The 24,382-nt window shown below is 37.3% G+C and overlaps 1 protein-coding gene across 1 annotated transcript in view; it reads right to left on the bottom strand.

The window, feature by feature from the left end:
• Positions 1–1,516: 1,516 nt before the first annotated feature.
• The window catches only part of EPS15L1 (epidermal growth factor receptor pathway substrate 15-like 1), a 31,505-nt gene continuing 8,639 nt past the window's right edge, over positions 1,517–24,382 (bottom strand). The window contains exons 12-19 of the mRNA XM_009895170.1: positions 22,445–22,571; positions 22,272–22,322; positions 21,754–21,890; positions 20,604–20,664; positions 20,245–20,327; positions 18,713–18,845; positions 6,314–6,519; positions 1,517–1,663 (exon numbers count right to left, since the gene is read on the bottom strand). Coding sequence (XP_009893472.1) covers positions 1,517–1,663; positions 6,314–6,519; positions 18,713–18,845; positions 20,245–20,327; positions 20,604–20,664; positions 21,754–21,890; positions 22,272–22,322; positions 22,445–22,571 — 945 coding nt within the window. The remainder of the gene's footprint in view (positions 1,664–6,313; positions 6,520–18,712; positions 18,846–20,244; positions 20,328–20,603; positions 20,665–21,753; positions 21,891–22,271; positions 22,323–22,444; positions 22,572–24,382) is intronic.

Below are 24,382 nucleotides of genomic sequence, written 5' to 3'. Positions count from 1 at the left end.
GATTAAAGATGATGAAGGAATACCACATTTTCAAAAAAATAGAGAAAATGTTATAAGGGCTGCATCAGTAAAAACACAGATTGTTAAGCTTCATATTCCTAGAGAACCAAGGATAGGAAAGCGGATATACATAAGGACGTGTAAAAAATTCTGTGCTAGATGCCTATTCTATTTAGACATAAAAGTCCAAGGCCAAGACAACTGAAGTTTTAGAATTCCTGTAATCAGAGAAGGCATTTTTTAGTAAGTAAATAATTCACAGACTTATCATAAGGACTTATTTTATATATGACATGTAAAACACATTCTGTGTTACCCTGACCAGGTGGAAGTACCGAGTTCTAGAGGTGTATACAAAATCTGTTCCTATTTGGACTACTGCAAGCCGCAAGCCGCATTTTAAAGCCAATTCAGTCTACCAGTACTTCTATAACTTATGCATGAACATGTATTTGGCAAATAAAATCTCTTTCAACTTGGCCTTATTTCAGCTAAATTACGTTTGATCTGTAACCCCGTTAATATAAGATAGGGGGAATTAAAGAAGTAGAGGTAAAGGCCGTCTCACGCCGTCAACTGGGGAACACAAATACCAGGGTCTACGTTCCGGTGGTCGGAGCAAAAGAGGGTAAAAGGAGTTGCAGGGATGAACGCTGCTTAAGCTTAGTAAGTTTTCCATTGCTTGATTTTACATGAAAGCAGCACTCAAACTTGTATCACAATCCTGCCAATCATATTTGCTTATGAGATAAAGCAAGATTTTACCTAATGATTTAATTGCCAAATTAATTGTCCAATTTACTACAACTGAATGAACTGCCTCTTTTACAACATCACATACAACTATTAAAATTCAATGCAAACAAATGTTTAAATTAGAAGAACTACTTATTCATAGAGGCTTCCAATTCGTAGTATTTTATACAGTTCACCATGTTTGTATTCATCATATATAAATTGCCAGACTCTTTTGCAAAAGCCGCATCTCCTGGACAAAAAGGGACCATCTAATAATGAATTTATGCTGAAGACTTTGACATAGATGACGCAGAGGACATACTGATTAGCCTACCGTGAATTATTAAATAAATGTAACAAGTGAAAGCTAATTCTATAAATACTATCTTTTTATGACGTTTTCTTTGAAATTCATACTGCAGCCTCAAAAAAATCAATGGAGTTCAGGTAATAAAAAGCCAGATTCACAAGTTGCAGTTTACTATATGCAACATTGTCTTCCAGATAAAGAAACTTTGCTTTCAGTATCTTCGGATCATATGTTAAATTTCTTACAAGCAGTAAATTTTACCTAGGACATATAATACAGCTTATACAGTGTTTCCTGCATATTATGCACTTGAAAAGCCACAGAGAGCCGGGTTTGACGTAACCAGCTGGTCTTGTTTAGAGTTGAAGGTGACTAAAATTTTCACAACATAAACCAAGAATTTAGTATTTTTATAAAAGCCGTGTTTAAAGGTTTCACTTGGACAGGGTGGAGCCAAAGAACCTCTATTTAAGAGTTTGGCATATCAGCCTTACTGAGTGCAATAGCCAACTCAAGGTCTTCTTGTTCTTGTCTCCGCAATCGAGCTAGTCTTTCTTGCTCTGCTTTTTCGCTCTCACGCTTTGCCCACGCCAGCTGCTGTTCTTCATTTCCAAACTAAAAAATGAAAATGGAAAAGAGATTAATATATTTACCAAAAAGCTAGAAGAAATTATGTGAAAAATACAATGAAACAAAGGGATTAAAGATATGAATCAAGTATACCAAGCTGTCTTAGAGTAGTTCTTCTGGATTAGGATAAAAATTCACTCACTGACTTCCTCACTTCATCCTTTAATTTATTTCCTTAATTTCTTCCTCCTCCCACCAGGAAACTAACCCATCTGGGCTGCACGTCCCTGCATCCATGGCTCAGTTGTGTATGAAAATGGCCAGGGGACTGGAGCCAAACAAAAACTCCACAAACACAAAAACAGCAAGTTAGCGGTTTGGGAGCATAGCAACCTACATCCATTTTTAAGAATAGTAAATAGCTGGTAAAAACAAGAGTTATTTACTCTTGTGCAACTCCATTGCAGAGAGTTTTATTGTAGTATTTTCTGCGGAGGGTGAGGGGTTTTAATAATGACTCTGGAGACTGCTGATTTGTGGGAAGTTTCGTCACCAAATCCAAAGTCACAAAAAGCGCTTCTGTTACTGTTTATAAAATACATGCAGAGTTTTTCCAGTAAGAAATAATGTCAGAGAATCCAATTTACTTCAGCAGAAAACACTAAGGAAATATAACACATTATAACATTCAGCTTCTAAGCCTGTTTGAGCTTCCCAAAACACATTTAAGTACACTGCAGCAAAACTATTCCAAAACTATATTCCAATATCTACCACAGAAGTATGCAAAAGTTTCCTTGTTTGAGCTTTCTGCACAAAGTATTAAAATATTTTCTTGAAATCATAACAATTTAAAACTAAAATATAATCTGTTACTGTTTAATTTCAGCATTTGCTGCAGAGGGTGATGTTAACAGAAGCGTTCACACAGCTGCATACAAATGGTTGCATTATATCCCACTTCTAAAATTTGCTTTGCACTGTCTTTTTTTGAACGGTCAGGAAAACATATTATTTGTTTGGGTTTTTTTTTTATTTTTTTATTTTTTTTTTTAAATGCAAAAACTACATGGAATTTATAGTTTCAATTCCAGCTGAACACATACTGCAAAAATTGCCCTGTGGTCCCCAACGCAGCGACTGTGAACACAGGCAAAGCTGATACAGCTCCACCTTCCCACAGAAGCTCAAAATACTGAACTGAGCATTAAAGGCAACCTTAAGTGCCAGACCTATGCCAGGCTGCCTATGTACTATGGGACAGCCCCCACCCCTGCCTTTTCCACCCTGCACTGTATCTATAATTCATATTTTTGAAATAAATGCATCTATTTGAATTCCTTTCAACCCCACTCCAATTCTCATTTACTCGTAATTTAGTTAAATTATGCTTTATCTGTGTGCTTTCGGATGCTCACAATTCCTCATTTTATTTCTCTCAATATGATTTTTCCGATGATTTGATGCAAAAAAGTGAGGACTATTTTGAAATTACCTTTCTTCAAACAATACCTCCGCTTTCATTGCTATCAGAATTTAGATGAAGACTTTTGCATTCAAGGGTATTGAAATACAATAAAAGTGCCACGTATTTTATGATGTTTTACTTTTACAATGAAGAAAACTTACTATCATTACTCATTTAAATAACGTCAGCTGACAGGTAAAATTTAAAAGCTCGCTAAGATTTTAAACAGATGATTTTTTTTTCAAGATACAGTGACAATGGACTCAGATGGAAGTAGAACTTCTCCACCAATTCCAAGAATTCAAAAAGATCATATAGCTGTGATGAAGAATAACAGTTACTATTTTCAGAAATACAATAAGCTTTGGTCAAACTCTGTGGGGTGTTTTGTTTTGTTGTGTTTTGTTTTGTTTTTTTTTTTAATGTTGAGAAAACAGTTCTACTTATATAGCTTACATCTTAGGATAAGTCTTCCAAAGCTTATGAGAGTCCCAATTATGACTTGTTTATGGTACACAAGTTATATTTTTGTGGTTAGAAGTGCTGAGTTAAAATAAAAAAAAGAAAACAGGCAAGTGATTCATTGGAAACAAATCTGGATGTTCCTTATTACAAATGGTTAGCATAAAGTAAAATTTTCAGGAGCATAACTCTGACCATCAGATAGAGGAATAACAGTTCATTAGTGCCACTGGTTCTTGCACAGACTGCCTATAGAAAGGTAACATAACTGAATTAAAAGTCATTTAATACAGTAACAATTTCTTTGCATATATCCAGGTTTCAAGAAGTCTGCAAATACGTATCACATATCTGTCATTTCATTAAAAAAACCTTTCTTCCCCCAGAAGTACAGTTAGACCCAAGGCATAAATGAGGAAAACAGCAGACTGCAGCCAAACTAATCAAATACACAAAAACCTACGCTGACTTGTGTTTACTAAATTACCAGCTTATAGTAAGAGAAAAATTTTAGTTTAGTACTAAGTGCTCCATTTCTTGGAAATTTAAATGCTTTCTGTTGGCAGAAAGATTGCTTTTCTTGTTGTTGCGTAAACTGAAGCTGGAACCTAGAAATACCTGAAATCTGAGCTACCAAAAGGCTTTGTTTTGTTCCAGAGAGTCATATTTAATGCCAGTGGAAAAGTTAAGAATGCAATGAGAATATACTTAAACTCTGGGTGCGTGAATTTGCCAGTGTCTCAAAAAAAAGCCAAACTTCCTAGAGTGCTCCTAAAACCTAGTGAAGGTCTGCATGTTACTTCTTGGCAACAGTAAAGAATTCTAATTAAAAATCAGGTTATTCAATTATTCAAACCTACATGATTGTATGATTCTGTTCTGAGATTCCATAGACTCAAACTGTGCGTCAAAAAAACTTCTGCCAGTTAAACTGCTTTTAATTTCCATTGTGAGTAGAGTTTCCCAAACATTAGGCAAAGACAAGCACAATAGTCTTGCCGATTACAAGGTCACTGGTACCCTTAAGACTTCTTAAAGAAGGATTAGGAATTATCAAGTGTAGCAATATATTGTGGCACAGGCATGCAAAATATAAATATTGAAAACATTAGGGATCAAGTCTCTTTTCAGTCAAATTCAGTTAATGCCTTTTTTTTTTTTCTTCTTACAGCAGTAGAAAGCAATTCACAAAACTAATTAAAAAGTAATTTAATTGGATGAAGTGCCACCTAACAGTAATTATAAGTGGCCACTGCTCAAGTTTCCTTATCTTCTAAAGTTAATCTCATCTCCTGACAACCTGATGGCACAGCAAATTTACCACCAGAGCACCCACTGGGATGGGCTTTGGAGATGTTGGTTAATCTTTTGGTACAGTCACTCAGTGTAAGCCACACTTTTAACTTAAGAAATGCAGTCTGTAAAGTAAGATGACAATAGCTGGGTAACAGTCACTCCATTCCATTATTTGTCTTTCATTCGAGGAAGAAATTAGATGCTGTTCAAGAAATTTCAGATAAAGCAAGTTTTGTGTCTTATTTTTATTAAGAATGTCACCATTTTTGTATACAATCACAGAATTTAACTGTGCAAATCCAACAGGCTAGTACTAACTGTGGTAAAGCATACATCAGATCTCGACCTTTGACGTCTTCGGTATCATAGATAAATTAAAGCACTGAGGTCAGCTAGAAGTATGCACAGATGACCTCAACTAACAATATCAAATAGGAAAGTCATACACATTTACTAATAACTAGGGGAAAAAGCCATTAAAAATAAGCAACCTGAAAGATTCAGCTTAAAGATCTCCACTTGTTGAACACGGCACCGTGTCCATCAGAGTTGAGGAACAGATTAAGTTGGCAATTTTACGGCGTGGCAAAGTGACAGAACAAAAACACATGAAAGGAGGAAGAAGCCTGAGGCTGTGGATGGAACAGATTTCTATCTACTCATGGAAGCAGCAAGAACCACACTACTACTACTACATTTACAGTGACTTCCAATTCAGTAACGAACCTGCCAGCACTAAAACCAAAGCCAGGCGGTTAGAAACCCTGCTATTTTTTAATGAATGGGTACTTGGCTTTGCTTTCAGACCTTCTGAAACTGTCTTTTGGAGTGCAGTACGGACGTTTCTTTATCAGTTCTACAAAACAATTTTGTGTTCTTTGTCTAACAAGGGCTTTTCTACAGTATCAGTAACCAGGACAAAATTCAACAGCTAAATTGTCAATCTCTGCCTCATATACGTATCTTTATGACCACATTCCATCGTATACAGCAAACATTGTGACAGGATTGTCAGAACTTTTTTCACAAACAATTACAAATACTTTATGGAATCTTTTCCCTTAAGGATTTGCTTCTCAGGATATGGTGAAATTGCTATATAAATGTTTTCAACAATTGTTTTTTTGAATCTTTACATCATTGGCTCCCAAAGATCAGTTTACAAAATAGCCTCCATGCAACAAAAACAATACACAGATTTGGCTACAAAGAATTTGTGAGTAAAGGCACACTGTACTAAAATAATTTAAATGCAAGTAAACCCTTTAAAATTTAGTACGAAACTTCTTTTTTATTGAAATAATGCCTTTTTATTACAGAAATATTAATACAAAAACAATGAGGACAGCATGAAGGTACTAAGAGACAGAAGCCAGTGAACAGTAGGTTTGCAGTTAAACCAAAACCCCAATAGATTGCTGCAAGCAGAGCAGAAAGTGGTTTGCTCAGAGACAATGAACTTAACTTACAGAGCTGAAGTCTGCAAACCCCAAGGAAGAGTCTTTAGAAGTTTTACTTGAAGAGGAGGGAGCAAATGGATCTTTTCCACTAAATGGGTCCCCAAACCCCTTTTTACTTTGAAACGGGTCACTGCTGTCAGCCCCAAATGGCTGGAATGGATCATGGGGCTTGGGAAAATCTGAAGACCCAAGGTGGCTTACAGGAGTACTTTTACCTGGAAAGTTTAGGAAAAAAAACAAAACAAAACAAAAAAAAAACAAAAGGAGAAAAAGAGCAGTTACTTACCATGGACAATGCAAACCCCTTAAATAGGAAACTGCTGATACACTTTAGCATCATCCGTTCCTCCTGGGGTGTTTAAAATTTAACCAAATGTAATTGTACTCATTTCTCAATGCAAATCATCTCAAACAGTTGTTTTATTTAAATGGATTTATTATCTTACTTATACATACTGCAATATTAATACCACCACGATTTTACACGATAAAACCCAATATAAAGACATCTGGTCAGAAGAATTTGACACATATGACTTTAGTTCATTTTCCAGGATTAGAGATATTTCAAGTTTAAGTTTGGGATCATATAAAAGACAAAATAATCAAAAATACCTATCACTAAAAGAGAACCATGTTAAATATAATTAAGTAGTAACTTATCCGGGACTTTAGAGAATGCATGCGTTCTGCTTTTTTTCCTGGGACTCATATATCCTTCTACCATCACACGTACAAGAGAAGAGAGACTGATGAAGAAATCACCTTGTTGTGGGGTGCTTGCTGTGCAACCCACCTTTTGTAGGTGTCTGCTTGTTCTTATATTCCACCCCAGTAACAAATGAAATCACAGGCACTATTGTGTATGTTCATAAAAAACAGCTGTATATTTTACTTGTTGCAATTAGAGCCTCAATGGTTCATTTTTAATTCCCCTTTCACAGAGTACTATTTTGTTAGGTCAAATAACTAAATGGATAAGTGTAATTTTTTTACCTTAACCCCCTTACCCCCTAAAAAAAACCCCAAACCCAAACCATAAAACAAAACCTCTCCTTGGATGAACAAACCAATGTGTACTTGACGAACGATAAAGGAAAATATAGAAACTTTTTTTAAAAAGAAATAAATACTTACAACCTGCATAATAACCTGAATTACATACATTATTTGCATTAATAAAGCTAACTTTTTTGAAATGTCCAATTCTTTGAACTGCAAGTTAATAATAGGAATCTTATTCACATCAGGATACACATACTAGGAAAGCACAGAGAAATGGAGTGGAACACCCAAATTTCAGAGTATGTACTTGGCACGTCTAAGACATAACCTGACAGCTTTTAAGAAGGTGCTTTGGTAGTTGCTTGGGAACTTTATGATAGTTGCTCAAAGCTGTGAAAAATCCTCACTTGTCAATGAGAAATAAAGGTCAGCAAACTTGCACTAGATAAATAACCCACGCAGCAGCCTGCCTTCACCTGCCGTTAGACCACAGCTCAGCCTCTCCTACCCCAGGGGCCAGCCAAAAGCCCGCTCGCCCCACGTACAGCCCTTGGATGGCCACAGGCTCCTCTCCCGGCTGGCGGCACCTCCTTACCCATGGCACAGGCTGCAGGGGGCCGGAGCCCGCAAACTCAGGCAGGCACAGACTTACAGGGGAGCTGGAGGAATCACGCAGGCTCTTATCTCATTAGTGCAGTGCTAACGTCAGGCTCCGGCTTTCAGGCTCCGGCTTTCGGAGGCAGTACAGTGCCCGCCCGCAGGCACTGTGCTTCAGGGAAAATGGGAAGCAAGGGAAGTCCACAGCGGAACAAGCAGACAGAAAGAGGCGTAGAAAACTAGAGACATGCAGCAGGAGATACAACTGGATTTGTTTAGGCTTAAAGAGTATTCAAGAGGAGACTGATCATGGTCCTGTAGGCACATCTTCCATGAAGAAAAAGGCTAATGGATTTAGATTTTACCAAGAGAGATTTACATTAGACAATCTGTAACATGTTTATAACTTAAGAATACTCAAGACTGCCTAGGGAACTCGTTGCATTCCATCATCGTGTCCCAGAGGTTTGAGAAACGGTTTCTAGAAATCACACTGGTTTAGCTGCCTTGAAGCTGGAGGATAAACGAGATCTCTTAAAGTTCACTCCAATACTATATTTCATGGTTCAGTACGTGCTCTGTCCTGGTTAACAGATGTGGCAAGGATATACGGACACCCATATTGGCAACCACATGTGGGACTTCTAAAGACAAGCAGATCAGACCAATGATTTGCCCTTCATGGAAGGAAGCGACAAAATATACAGGAAATACCAGCAGCATTTGCTCTCCCAACAGGCACGGACCCTCCTTCGCCACAGTTTCAAACTGCCTTTCCTATCGACAGAGACCTCGTTTTGCTCTCTGAAATGGAGCGAGGCATTTCCATCCCGCTCACCACCACAGCCTTCAGGAGATCTCACCTTCAGCCACAGCTATGCAGTGTTAGCAAACTACGCAAACCCGGTCAGAGATGAGACACTCAGCATTTTGTATGTAATTCTCCAGATAAAAGAGCAAATTATTTTAAATTACAGAGAGAATTAAAGTACCTGCATTTCTAATTTAAGGTCAAGGCAAAACAAGAACTTTCTACATCTTTTTCTCCTTCCTCTATTGCCAGTTAGCAGCAAGCAAATCCCTGCTAGCATCCCTCACCCTATGTTGCCCCAAACCAATTTTGATTGATAGAGGCAAAAATGACCCATTTTAAGCTGCCCTTTGCTTAGGTTAAAACTTCTGTTGCCGAAACCACTTTGTGGAACTGGTGACTGTTAATACAAATGCAGGGTTTGCAACGTATTTATTCAGCAAACCTGTTTTTTCTAGGTGGCCTGTTTAATGTTTTTGCACAAAGCCCCTAGTGGTTTCAGAACGTACACAAAGAGCATCGGGGTTTCTTGTGCTTCACCTTCACAGCAGATCACAAAGAATAACTTTGCTGTAGAGGAAATGTCACCATGAATACTAAAGTTACTGCTAATAATATTGAAAATTTTCATTTCACATTCTAAGTACCATCTTCTTCAGTTTTCGTATGTTAAAGAAAAGAACAGGGCTTTACTTTTGTTATTTTGAAAAAAAGGTGAAAGAGACCAACCATTACAAAATCAGGTTTGTTTTCTGCAGAGCAATTTTAAGGGCAGTGCCCACGCTAAGTACACTGATCCTGACACTCGTGACAGAGTCCTCAACGAGCCCTCTTTCACCACACTTTGTATGTTGCTTCTGGTCTGTTTTACCCCACCACACTCAGCAAACATGGCTTGGAGGCCTGGGAGAAGTTTGTTTGGTTCAGTTAGACGTTCAAATTTACTCATTTATCAGCCACAAATTAGTAATAACACCACCAGAATTATCTTTCTGACCTCCTTGCTGGCTTACACCAAGTGTGAATCTCCCATTGCAGTAAATGTATACTTAAGTACACAAAAGATTCTTGTATTCCCATGTTTAGCACGTCAAGAATGCGGGTCCAGTATCTCTATAATGTAAAGCAAAAATACCCAAACCACATCAAAAAGTCACCAACTGAACCGAAGGACATTGGTAAAATCATAATATTGCAAAATATACACTTAGTAGTAACGAAGACTGCATTTATCTTATAGTCACTGGAAAATGTTACGTTTTTACATGATACTGCTCATCGTTTTTGAGGTATGGCAGTATGAAAGTGCAGGCAAACAGTTGTAACCCTGACTTACTTGATTTTTCTGCTAATAGTTTCAGGGGAAAAAAGTTCAGAAAAAAGCAAAACAGGTCCTATTCTGAAACCACAGCAGTTTCAGCAGTTACCCAAGTGGTGCACCCAAACCACACCGAGGACTCACTTCAGCAAAAAGAGATGATGAACAAAATGGTTTACCACAGCAAATGCTGTTAACTTATAGTGAACTCCACCCATATGAAGGGTTTATCTAATTTCATACCCCACAGCAAACTTTAGGGTTGAGATCTGTAGTTCAAGGCAAATATAATCGCACTGGTAGGATGCAATTACAGAATTTGTCTTACTGAATTACAAGATATTAACAACGAAACAATGAAGTGAAACATTTATAGTCTTCTCTACGTTCTATGTTTCAACAATGGCCCTAACTTTCTGCTTAGAAGAGTATCTCACCGAATTATGCGAAGCAGCATGTCTTCATGTGTTTGAAGACCGGATTAGGCATGCTCACAGGCAAACAGGGCAGAGTTGAGATGACCCGACTTCAAACTTTCACTAAACAAGTACTCCTTTCCAGGAAACTTTCTAAAGTGAAAAATATGCTGTAAGAAGTCAGAGTCGTGATACATAGGATAAGCAGCGACAGGGTGAGTTAAGTCCAGACCTGTGATTATATTTGAACATGTAATACCAGGGCTCCTATCTTTCACATATTTTATATGCCAGAGGAGGTGTTACTCTAGAAAACTTTGAAGACTGTGGAGTATGTAAGGTGCCTCCCAGCACCTCTTTCTCTTGGCTCTTTACCAAATTTATATAATTCCTAACTCACTCTGCATGTTTTTCACCATCCTGTTAAATTATCCAGTTCTTCCACTGAATAAAACTTTCATAAACTGTGAACTTTAGGAACTTACAGAAAAATTACTAGTTCTCAAAATATGCTTGAAGGTTAGTTAAATTAAAACTGATTTTCTACAGAATACTCAAAGGTGTTTGTCCTCAACAGGGGCTACTTCTGCACTGTATTTCAAACTCAACTGTTTGGCAATAAAGCTCTTTGCACAAAATCACAATATGTATTTGTAGTAACAGAAAGATTTTTTCCTATGCAAAAAAAACCTCGAAACAGTTTTTGCTTAACATTTGCAAAATTCACACCTTGAGCTAGCCCAGAATGATGAAAACCTTAGCTCAAGAGAAATATTCTGAAAACTACAAATTTCTTGAAAGGTGAGGTTAGAGAAATCGTTACACACTCAGCCTAACAATCTGTTCTGAAACAGATTCTGAACAACCTGTTTCAACAATCGGTACTGAAATATCTTTACGGTGAGAGATCAGCATAAACAACAGAATCAGAGCGTGAATGGAATTTTTAGTTTGTGGCTGGGCAGGTGCTCCACCCATGAGTCATTTATCCTTCTCAACACGGGATGCCTGTGTTCTAATGCAACTGTCAGGTCTTCTAGAAGGCACGAAAAATAAAAAAAAAGTTTTCCTGTCAGTCACAAACTTTGAGGCTAAATTTTTCACTCTCAGCTGCAGATTAGGAAAAAAAAATAAAGGTAAACAGGCACTGTGCTACTTGTGAATAACCCTGGGTACCCAAGAAGCTCTACGGAAACAGGTGTGTTAAAAAAAAAGTTTTCCTGTCAGTCACAAACTTTGAGGCTAAATTTTTCACTCTCAGCTGCAGATTAGGAAAAAAAAAATAAAGGTAAACAGGCACTGTGCTACTTGTGAATAACCCTGGGTACCCAAGAAGCTCTACGGAAACAGGTGTGTGGTACCACTCCGAAATAAACATCACACTCCTGTACTCCTGTGATCACGCAATGAATAAAAGAACAGAACTCTATACCCTCCTCTAGACCAAAATCATTGATCCCCACAACTTGAACATGCCCATGCAAATAAATATAAGGGAATTACTTTACATTTTTTTCCTGATTGGTTAATAAAATTCTTTCTTTTGTTCATAACTCCTATTACATCTATTATACCTGACATGGCTTCTTTCTTCTTAGAATTATCTCACTACATACATAGAACACATTTCTGTGCAAATTCATAGCCTGGGGACATTGTCCATGGTGCAAGTCAAAAAGAATGGCCACAAAAACATGATGCGTTTAAACACTAAGTAGTCAGAAGACATCATTTTCTTTAAATAAATGAAATCAGTAAATGCACACAACAAAGCATTCAGACTTCAGTTTGCCTGGTTTTAAGCAAGATACTGAGCAAACTGTGAAGTCTTAATTTTCATCTGAGACACTGAAGACACAGCACAGGCAAACAAACACTATTAAAAAGAAACATTTATATGTCCAACTCAAAAAGTAGCAAAGACCTATGCTCTTTTTTCCTCACTGACAACTGTCAATATGAGGTCAATGTGAACTGACAGTGCTTTTGTGCTGCTTTATAGCTGAAAAATAAGTCTAAAATGGTAAAAAACAGTCAAACCATAAAATGCCTTAAATTTAGAGAAGTGACACACACGAAAAAGAACTATATTTATCGTTGACATAAAGGAGGAGGAAGCATCAAATACAAAGGAAGACAGCAGCAGAACAGGGCTGTACAAACATCGCCTTGCCGTGAGCTGCTTGCATTGCCCTCCTGATTCATGCGAGCAGAGAGGTGGCAGGCAGCATCAGGCATCTGATTATGCACAGGAGTAGTAAGAGGCATCTAAAACAGTTCAAGGGGTGCAAAAAACGTCCCACAGAGTGAATCTAGCTGAAAAGCTTCAAGTGAGACAATCCTGGTCCAGGCAAGCCTGGAATATGTGTGCATACCCCATCTGGCTACCCACTCACTAAGGCTCTGAAGTCAAACAGCCTTTACAATATTTTATTTCAGTATACTTTCTTAATCATGAGCACTCAGTGGACAAATTTATCTTAAATTTACCTTCCAAGGTCCATGCACCATAGGAACAGAATGGAAAGCTGCTCTGTGAGCTGCCCGTTAGTTTTTCTTGCATTTCTAGCTTCTTTGGGACTGACAACAGTCTTTTCCAGCAACCACACTTGTGAGGAAAGGGCAAAGCATCCTCACCCAAAACTAGGGAACTATTATTTCCGTAGATGATGGATTACAACATGCGTCACAGCTAAAAGTTTTCAGATTCGTTCAATAAAATATTAAGATCCTAAAGATCTTAATATATCTTTAATACATCTTAAAGCCTGTGAGAATGGAATCAACACAAACACAAATGTGTTAACCACTAACCTCTGAAATGCCAATCTATAAATTCAGTTGTCATCATACATCAGAGCTACAAAGAATAAACAGACCAAAACCCAAAGACAAAGTTCTTTGACAAACCCACTGTGTGCAGCTGGGAATAATAATTTCCCAATATAATTTATTTCAATACCTGTATTTCAAATAGCAGCTAAGTAAATCGACTAATTTCTTTCTTACACTGCATGAATTCAATATGTAATCCTTTGAATTCCAAGTTACATGATATTTTTCTGCTATTCATGTATTGGCATCCCAAAGAAAAACCGAATTTTTAGACATACGTTAGCATTGAGGAAGTTCACTATTAATACAATACCCATGGCCTCTATTAGTCACTAATATACAATATATTTAATATAAATTATAACATTTACACAGGCTAAAAAAGCTAGAGTGATAAAAATAATCAGTTTTATGAAATAATCATTGCAAGAAGAAAGCACACTGAAGTTGGAAAGTACATTTTCTTTGTGCATTTTTAGGACTTTTATATTCTTTCAAGGTTAAAAAGGTCAAAACCACTATAAGCAAGCAATAAAAATTTAGAAGAGGTTGAAGGTTACACACTGGTTAGTGGTGAAGGTTCTTCCACTAATATCACTGGTTAACAGTACTGTTATAACCGCAATGTGGAATGCATGGTGCTGCATTTAAAGGAAGTGGTAAGGGTGGGGCAAAAGCAGTAGGTCCCACGATCAAAGCACTAGAGCATTGAATTTTACTTATAACCCAATCACTGACACCCACACAGCAACTAGATTAGGATTAAAAAAAAAAAAAAAAGAAAAGAAAAAAGAAAAAAAAAATCTGTTTCTCCCTTTTTGTAATCAACAACTTTTACCTAGAAACTAGTTAGCGGTGAACTCTGACTGATTTCAATCTGCAGCTCACGGCAGAAAACATAATTGTTAATCTGTGAGAACCTACAAATAACATTTTAACTGACAGGTTTCAGTGTATCTGTTCTTTCAGACTTTTTTTTAATTCTTAATTACATAAAAGTCCTACAAAACCGAAGAACTAGTGGAAGAAATATAAAGCGACCAGAAGTTCAGTAGTACTAAACGCTACAGGTAATCCTCTATATAAAGCGACCAGAAGTTCAGTAGTACAGCTACAGGTAATCCTCTGACAGAAAATCAAATGTACTTATAAGTCTACAAAACTTAGCTATGTTTTAGGACAGCCTGAGAAAATAATTTGCACTGAAATTTAGATCCCTGTCACAGGGCACCTTTGCTTAAGTATGTCAATATATACTACTATTATTTTTGTTAATATATTAATATTGTCACATTTTCAGTTTATCATAGCCCATTACACAAAGCACAGGCCTGTTTATATCTGGATCATTTTTTGTTGCTTTTTGAGCATTACTTGAGATCCAGCATCAATTAATACAGAAAACCTTCCCCTTCTCTCCAAAGAAGCCTTCAAGTTCTCCAGTACCACCTGGTGAACATCAAATTTCTTCAGCCAAGTCCCAGGGAGCTGTACGAAACCTAATGTCCACTGGGAACTTCATGGGCTACGAACACGTTCCTGGAGGGAAAGAACATGCACATACTCTCTTGGGGATTTTTATTAGAACAGTCGAGTCAGAAGAGGTAAAGAGCTTTTTCTTAGCTAACCTTCCTCAAACTAAAAAGAGAATTTTAAACCAGGTAAGGGACAGAGATACTGATCTTTCAAATCTTTGCATGTAACAGATAGGCTTTGATGTACACTGGTATCCAGGCTTGCTGCTTCTGAAACACCTTCTCCTTGTCATTCTCCATTTTAGTCACTGATTTATAAGCCTTCCTCCAATTCTCTTTAAAGATTCTGCACTTTACCTTTAAACAGTTATATTGAAAAAAACACAACGGAGCATTTAATCAGAAAAACAAACGTATGAAATTTCTCTAGGACCAAGCAAAGATCAGTTTAAGACTCCGCAACATCTAAAAGATCTTGACTTTCGTTCAAAAAGGAGTGAGAAAGAAGGAAAATGATTTAATGAAGAACAGAACAAGCGTAAGCCTGAGATTCAGCCTAGATACGACTTTAAGGAAATAATGACATGATTGTCATCCCCTCTCTTAACCTTCGTTTTTGAGAAGGGAAAGATAGAGATCTCAAGGGTGTCTAATCCATGCCACACAGCAAGTGCTTGCCTATCCTTGCCAGATAGTAACAACCACAGATGACTGTGAACTGAAGTATCTGCTAATACAGTCAGCAGGTCAGAGCTGCTTCTCAACGTCCAAGATTTGAAAAATAACAAACACCAACAAGCAGCCAACAAACAGGTCAGGACTTGCAATGATCGCACACTGCAACCATACTACATCCAAGCTGGCAGCAGCAGGACAGTTCCCTTCAGCACGGAACGAAGGCTGTCCCAGAGCCTTTGCATGAGAGCAGCTAAGCCGGACTACACATTCCTTTTCCAGGTTTCTCCAGGCCTTTTGGATCTGGCTTTCAGTAAATGGTAACCAGAGGCTATGTCTGAAGTGCTTCCCTGGCCCTGTGCTCAGTGCCCAAGGTTTGCTCTGCCTCTGTCTCCGTGAAGATCTGGACAAAACAGACGCGTGGGCAAGATGGGAACTGGGGCACCTGTTGGCCATACCCTGACTGGCCAGGAGACCCTGCCATACCGCGATGGATTGATCAGACAACGCTTGCATGCCATACAACTCCTAAAAAACTTTGCATATAGAAAAGCACTGAATCGGGAACAATCCCTGGTGGGTTTTGCTAGTTTCCCCTGTCAACGACTACTTGGGAAATCTGCAAAAGCATTTATTAGTATTTTCTACTTGACTGTAGAGTGTTGAGGACAAGTAAAGCTTTATACTAGATCTTCACTGCACCTGTCTAACAAAATGCAAGCAAACCATACAAGCGCTTTTCATTATTAAAAATTCTCCCCAACAGAAATAACAGATTTACTAAAAAGACAATACAAACTGGGAACAGAAAGGCAAACTACAGATTTGCCTGGTAATAACTAGCATTTATTCATCCTTCAGCAAGATCTTTATCACCTACTTGTTTTTTAATTAGACCAATGAGAAAGGTAAGAAACAGCGGAAGTTTCTTGTCTGTTGTTTGTTTTCTGAGCACCGTTCCCATTTCTAACACACACTTGTACGCCTGTATCTCTTGCTAGAATCGCAGTATATTACTATATAATTTCTCATGCTTTAAGTAACCACTGAAGATTGCCTTAGTTGTGGAAGGAAGGGAGGAGTATAACTGCATAAGCACATGAGGCTCATCTGCTTTAAAAACAACCCTGCTTTGTTTCCTCCTTAGTCTATTTTATCATAACAACATTTGCTTTTGGTAGAGCAGCGGAACCTTACAAATATTGTGTCTCCCAAGAAGAGGGGAAAGCACACATTTAAACAAATTTTTTTAAAAGACTGATTAAAGGCTGAGTGCACATGTCTAAATTCAAAACAAACTAAAGCTAAATGTTCTCCAAAATTCCTCTATATGTACTAAAGAGGGAATGAAGAGACATAAATCAAAAAAGAACCCCCCATGTAGGTGAGTCAATCTTATGGCACATATTTCTCACCTTTGCTGCTACTGTTACACTTCATTTGCTAGGAATAATCATGTTTCGAACAAGAAATAGAAATAAACCACATGAAAGAGATAGCATAGGTATATTTGGTATTTGTTTGACTCATTCAACTTTATATAGGCCCTCTAAACACTGTATTATGTTATGTAGATGTTTCCTAAAAAGAAAAAGATGGCCACTTACATACTTTCCTTGAAAACCAAATAAAGAAAAACAACATAATTCACAATGGCAAATAAGATTACCTTCAGCTTTCATATTTCTGCTTCTATTAATTTGCTTCCTATTAGTTGATATTTGTCATCATTACACATTATGGGTTTTTTTTAAACAGAAAAGGCTCTCTAGTACCCCAACAGCAGAAAATATTTACACAAAGCAAGCATGGAACAGACCACTTCAAGAACTTTTCCCCAATCCTAGAGCATTTCCTGACAAATTTTCACCGATACTCACCTACACAGAACCTCATGATTTGCTTTCAGGGTTTTAGTGTGCATGATCATCTCTTGGGCAATAAAATCATAGTCATAGGAACAAACTAATGCTGCTGCAATGGCCTGCTTTTAATTCTACTGTAGTAAATAGTATTTTGCAAGCCTTGGATCAATCTATGGGATAATTAATGAGATCTTCAGAATACCCTGGTTTTCAAGTTATCCAAGGAGCTAGTTCTTGCATAACTGGTTTGCAAAACCAGCCAGATCAACAATACCTTTTATAAACAGGATGGGTGCAGGGTGCATGCTTTGCTACAAAATGCAACAGCAAAAAGGTAGACAATCCACATACTTAGAAAGGGAGACATTAATAATGAATCTATTTTCTTTGTATTATGCTTCCTAACACTGTAAGTGGATACATGAGAATAATAGATGTTGACCTACATGTTTGGTACAAAATTATGTGCCTATTCATAAGCAGAATCCAGATTATTATTTTTAAGCCAACTAAATGTTCACTGCTGGGATTAACTGAACTATACCACTGTTGTTAAAAGGAGCTCTAAGTGGCTTCAGCTCTTAAAACAGTTTCACTGGTATGTGAATATTTTGAAAATCAACTCTAGGGAGGGTGAACAAGTAGAAGTTGAATCTCCATTAAAAGAGATCTTATTTTCAATTCAGGAGATCCACTTGGAAGCAGGAACAAGCCATATACCCAGAAAGTGTTTTATATTTAATTAATGCAGCAATGTGTGAACGCAAGAATGATCATACCTGGACAGATCAGGACAGGTCTATCCAGCCCTGTACCCTCTTCTTGTTAGTACCTAGTAGCAGATGCCTCAGGAAGAACATCAAAACAAGGTAAAGATACAGCCATACTTCAGAATACCTTGCAGACACTCAGCAACACAGGAGCCAGAAAGAGTACTTTGGCTTTTGCTAAACCCTGTTATTCCTGTTGGATTTTTCTTCTAAGAACTTCCTAGTTTTTTTTAAGTCCTTTTAAACTTTTTTGAATTCAACACATTCTCTGGCAATAAAAAAAATAATCCAAAATTTAGAGTATTGTATAAAAACAGACCTCTTCATTTATTTTGAAGGTGCCATTTACTAATCTCATTTGTTGCCTACTTGAAAAAGACAGATTTCCCCCCCCCCCGCATTTTCCTTGCCACAAGTGATTTTACAGACCTGTCACACCACTCCCTAATCAGCTGTTTTCCAGTCTGAAAAGTTCCAGTCTGGTTTACTGACAATTTCTGCTGGTTTACTGATAATTTCACACCTTCCTCCATGGTTGAAATGTAAGATAATGACATAGAAGGCTGTCAACTTGTCCTTATGTTCAATAATAAACACAAAATTGGGGGAACTGGCTATTAAAAAAAAGAAAGCCTCCTTACCACTGGGTGGCTTGGGCCGTGGAGGGACATTTTTCTTCGGTGGCAACGCTGGTGTGTCTGATTTGCTTTTGAAAGGGTCATCTGAGAATCCCACCCCTCCAAAAGAGGAGGCAAAGGGGTCTGAAGCTACTGACTACATGAGTAAAAAGAAAAGAAAAAGCATGTAAGAACATTGTAGAACATTGTTTCATGAAAGCTGCAAGTTAACCCAAGTAAAAGCATTAACTTAAAGAAATGAGGACAGATTTACAGAATTATGTCAGTGATGCAAGAAGCTAACACCCACTGACAGAGGTGCATTAACATTCAGGAGTACTTATGCTCTTAATCACTTAAGTACTTCTAGAACTTTTAGTCCTACCGAAAAGCTGACAAGAAAAATGAAGGAAAACTCTACTTTTTACTACTTGGCAATGAATGGTGATACTACAGTCTGGCCTTCACTCTGATAAACAGAAACATGACAGGAACTGGAAAAACATGGTCAATTGCAGAATGGATAGTTTTTTTCCAAGCTTTTTTAAAGTTACATGCAGCTATTTGTCCTTTTTGTAAAAGCTCAGGGAAAATTCTACAACCATATGTTTAATGTTTTCTATATTCAGCTGGCTCTTGTGAAGGACTCTCCTATTGTTTAAAAAAGGCACAAAAAAAAAAAAAAAAAGAGGGAAATGTATCATCCCTAAACGAAGATTTGTAGCTAAAGCTTGCAGTCGACTTTCGCTAAAACTTTTAACTCAAGCCAAACACACGAATATTTGTAAAGACTGTTGCCACCTAGTGGAGAGCTAAAACCCCCACAAAAAACAGTAAGAGAAGTTAGAAAAATCCCCAAAAAGTTAGAGTATCGTGTCACCATGACTAATTAATTTTCTAGCTAACATTTAATCTACAATGTTCAAGCATCATTGTAGAACTAAGTGTAAAAAGTTCGGTAACTGATGTCAACTGTAAATTCCAAACTCCATCTCAGAAGGCTAACAGCAGCCTCCCAGCCAGATGGGGAGGTAAGAACCTAGTGCTATTTGAAATACCCTACTTACTCAGTTTATTCCAAGAAACCAAGGAAACAACAATTCTGTTAAAAGTACACCATGTTTTCCACCTTCCTCTGGTTCCCTGTACTCATGGAGCAGTTTAAGAACAAGTCAGGATAATATGAGAGATGAAGCATCCAAGAAGCAGACTTCAGGACTTTGAGGAAGGTTGAACACTGAAATACATAAGTATCTGGGAACAACCACCTTTTCTTACGAGTGAAAACTAGAAGTTATTGTTTTTGCTCCTCTGGTATTTGAAAATGTTTGTGAAAAGTTGATTCATCCCTGCTGAATCTACCAGTCTTGCTAAGACTTTGCCCTGTCCGAGAGGGATGGAAAATGCTGAGCTAAGTAACTGGCGAGGTTGATCGGAAAAAAATTAACAAAAGTGGGTTGTCAGTTGAAAAGATACAATCTTCTCACACCCTTAAATAAAAAGTATCTGTACATACATTTTTAAAAAAAGACAGTTGCTTTCCTTGTAACCTTTACCTTTGACATCTGACTGAAGTCTGCAAATCCCTCACCACTACTGAAAGTACCACTTCCAAATGGATCCAATGTTCCAAATGGATCTGAAACAGATACAGAAAAAAAAATATATTTAAAATAATACTTAAGAATTGTGAAGAATGCTTGGTGCCAATGAAGTACAAAACTATGCAGGTGATTAAAAAACACTTGCATTTTGACCTGGCATGAGATGTTTGAAGAGAATTCCATAAAACAATAGGTTTGCTAGCAGTTGTTTGGAGGGGAGAAAAAAAAAAAAAAAGGAAAAAAAAAAAGAAAAAACATATAGTGTACACGAAGACTTGACCTTCATAATCCATAAAATTTCTTCTTCTTACCTGGACCTTTCGAAGAGATACTGGAAGACGTAAAAGGATCACTGCTTTCAAAAGGGTCAGGCTAAATAAGAACAGATACACATAATTATTGTTCTGCTGTACTGTGCGCTTGTCTTTTTATGCATATCAAAATCTCCTGCTTTAAGACAAATTATTTCCAATATCAGACCACTCTGTTCAGTGGACATATAGTAGGATAAAAATCAACTGATGATATGAAATCTGCGTTATTAGTGCATTTGACTATTGAGAGCCTTGAACAAAACACCAAGTACCTACAAGCAGAACACATTTAAGTGAAAAGTGGATCACACTGAAATACAAGCATTATTAGTTACCAGGGCAAAATAAGAAATGACACCCTGAAGTGTTCAGTCTTTAAGCAACAGAGACTGAATATTCAGGTCAGGCATTTACATTATTATTAATTCAGAGAGTCTGCATATCGCTGCTTTTTAAAAAGACAGTGTTTACAGTTGCTCTTCAGTTTGAAAAGTCTGCTGTTATCCAAGTACAAACCCACGTTGCTAGACAAACTAACCTCCCACTGACTGATACTGGAACACTGTTCTAACACTTGGGGGGGCAATAGTCAATGAATGCCGTAAGGGTGAGGGAAAGGATTAATCAAAAAACAAAACAAAAAATCCACCTCCCACCCTCCAAACTAACCACACACATACACGTAAGGACAGCTTAAGAACTGTGACTATACATTTGACAAACGCGTTCTGTGCAGTCCTTCCACTGTGTTGGCTCTATTGTCTGTTGGTGGCTCAGTAATCAGTCTGGTGGTAGCCAGATCAGTTCCTCGATCCGATTCACTATGTGACTGCACAAATAGAAACATCGATGGAATGGGGGTAATGGTGTGAACGAGTGGGTGCTGGTGGCTTGGAATTCCCAACAGAGAAAAAAAAAAAAATCCACCTAACTGCATCTTCATGGTGAACATGCATCATTATCATGGAACTGGAGAGAACAAACTCCTGACTGCCTTAACAATCCATACTTCATTTTAAGAATAAAATTAACCACATTTCATCAGTTAGAAGAAAAGTATTTAGTGATATTTCATTCCATTTAGCTTTCAGACAATAAACTTGTCAATAGTAAAGAAATCTTATATGTAGATTTAAAAATTACTGACCTTTGAGGGTAAAGCGGGGGGTTTTGTGAATGGATCTGAGGTAAATGGGTCACTCTTCACCTGTTTCTTGAAGAAATCCTCGGGGGCAGAACTACGAAATGGGTCACTTTCCTTAAATGGATCACCTCCAAATGGATCTAGGAGGAGTATTAAAAGGTAAAGAGAATGTAGCACCTAGTGTGTCCATAATGAACCATTCTATATTTGAGCTCATGCTCACTGACGCAATTTTTCTTATGAAAACACACAATGATTTGGTAAATCTGATAAACTTCCAGATACCTCTCCACACAGAGTATTTACTAAGTCTGAATAAATGCACATTTATATTAAGACTATGGACTTAATAAAGAGTTACATGCATGTTATTAACATATTGATCGTGAAGGCACACCCTGTCAGGTTTCTATGTTCCCACATGCAAACCAAAAATCTGAAGCCAGGGAAGCCTTGGAAATCTTTGATTTGGCTACAAATTGTTTATATCACATCTGTCCTATCATCAAAAGGGCTATTACCTGCTGGAGCAGGTGGTTGTTCTGCAAAAGGATCATGCTGGAATGGGTCACCTATGCAGAATAGAAAAATCATTTATTTTATACACTATTTAGCAAGATGATAAAAGTTTGTGAAAATATCATTTACTCAACAATCGGTCTTCAAGGTGTCATGTAAGCCATTGGTCACTTACTGCCTTTGAAAGGGTCTGCTCCTTTAAATGGATCGGATTTGAAAGGATCTTCTGACTGGAATGGGTCTGTATGCAATTCTTGTGTATTATTCGTAAACATCAAGGCTTTATTCTTAAATGGATCATCCTAAAAATTAAGAGGAGAAACATTACAGCAACTTACCAGAGTTAAAATGCTCAGTAACCCATTTAGCAGAAACTCTATGGTATCTTGGCTCCTATTTAACGATCTTAAATATTACTTCCTAAAGAACTTTCTGACTAAGTGGCTTCTAAGCAAAAGTAATCACACAGCAGAAAGAAACGTGTAGCCTCAGGCTACACAGAACATCAAAAGTATATTCAGATAACAACAAAAGGTTGAACTATTTCTCATGTTTATATATGCAGTTCTCAAATAATGAAATAACAAAACCAAACAAAAACCCCAACCACTACTCTATCAAAAAATTCTTCTCTTCCAGTTATTTTACAGCTCAGCTTCAGGTAAGACAGTTACTTAAAAGAAAAGGATTCACAAATCACTTGTGGACTACAAATACAAGAAATTACTACTGTGTAGTCATACTCAAGATTGCCTCTTGTTGACTCATTCTGGAGCTTAAAGCTTCAAGTACCGATTTCACATTACAAAGCACTACATGGCAGGAAGAGCATCACCCCAACATTTTGAGCATCGAGAGGTTTGTCAGTAGAGTCCAACCTATAGCGTTGTCAAGTTACAAAAAAATCCTGCACAGGTAAGTAGTAAACTAAAGCTACGAAAGCTTTTCATTGCATTTGTTCGCATCTCATAGCCCTGTCTTGTCTGTTTGGGGTCTCTGACCTTGCCACAGTGCACTATGTGCACAGAGCGCCTGCACAACAGAGCTCCATTGACAATCAAAGCCATTCAACTCCAATGCAAGAGCTATCTAGTAACAACTACCCACTTACACTGCCTCCCACACAAGAAAGATACGGGATTTCTGTCATCCCTTTACAAGATGCAAATGAAGTAGTCTTAATTAATACTTCTCAGAACAGCAGGGAGAGAGGTGGGGAGAGGAGGAAGAGGAAGGAAGAATTAAGAAACAGGAAAGAGGCACAATGATTTAAAAAAAATTGCTATGAACTGGAGTTTTCTTCTGGTAAGTGATTCTCAGGTTTTGCAAGTAAGAGAAACATCTGGAAGTTTTCACTGGAAATTAAACAAATTTTATGCAAGCCATGCAAGCACAGAAACAAAAAGTGTTTTAAGACCATGTCTCTCAATGTATTGTTGTTTTTAATCTACACTTCTCTTCTTTTAAGCATTTTGTTTTTACAGAAAAAGTGTAAAGGGCATAAAGGTCGCATGCTTTCTGAATATTTATTAATACAGTATATATGACATATATTTAACTTCATACTAAACCCATAGCAAATACTGTGCTTACAAGGATTCTGGAAAATGTTTCCCTAATGAGGAAGCACCAAGTAGATGTGCAAGCAGAATCAAGCAAGTATGTAACTTTTATATTTAAAACAAAGAAATAGGCTTAAAAATCCTGTGATTTAGAGTATTATTAAATCAAAATCAACAATAGATACCCAAAAGAAATTGACCAGAAAAATCTTTAAGAACTTGAAGGATCTTATGAATTGGGAAAAATACCGATTGAAAAAAAAAACCCAATGATAATAAATGAGACAAATGATGCTGGAATTGTTTAAGCAGAAGAGAGCTGCCTATGTATTTTGGGAAGGGAACATGGTTTTTACTGAGATACATAATAAACATAACTCACTGCGAGGTAGAAATTTGTATAATTTCTTTTGGAAATGAAAGAGAAATACATGACTAAAGGAAAGCTTATAGCAAGAGAAGGTGTCACCTTGGGAAACTGGAAAACTTGCAAGAAAAAAACACAACGCTTGAATTGGAAAGAAAGTCCTACCTACTTCCCAAGACTAAAG

The sequence above is a fragment of the Charadrius vociferus genome, unplaced genomic scaffold (genome assembly GCF_000708025.1).
Source record: "Charadrius vociferus isolate BGI_N301 unplaced genomic scaffold, ASM70802v2 scaffold291, whole genome shotgun sequence".
Taxonomy (NCBI): Eukaryota; Metazoa; Chordata; class Aves; order Charadriiformes; family Charadriidae; genus Charadrius; species Charadrius vociferus.
Note: the sequence above shows the minus strand (reverse complement) of the source record. Positions and strands in the feature narration are given on the sequence as shown.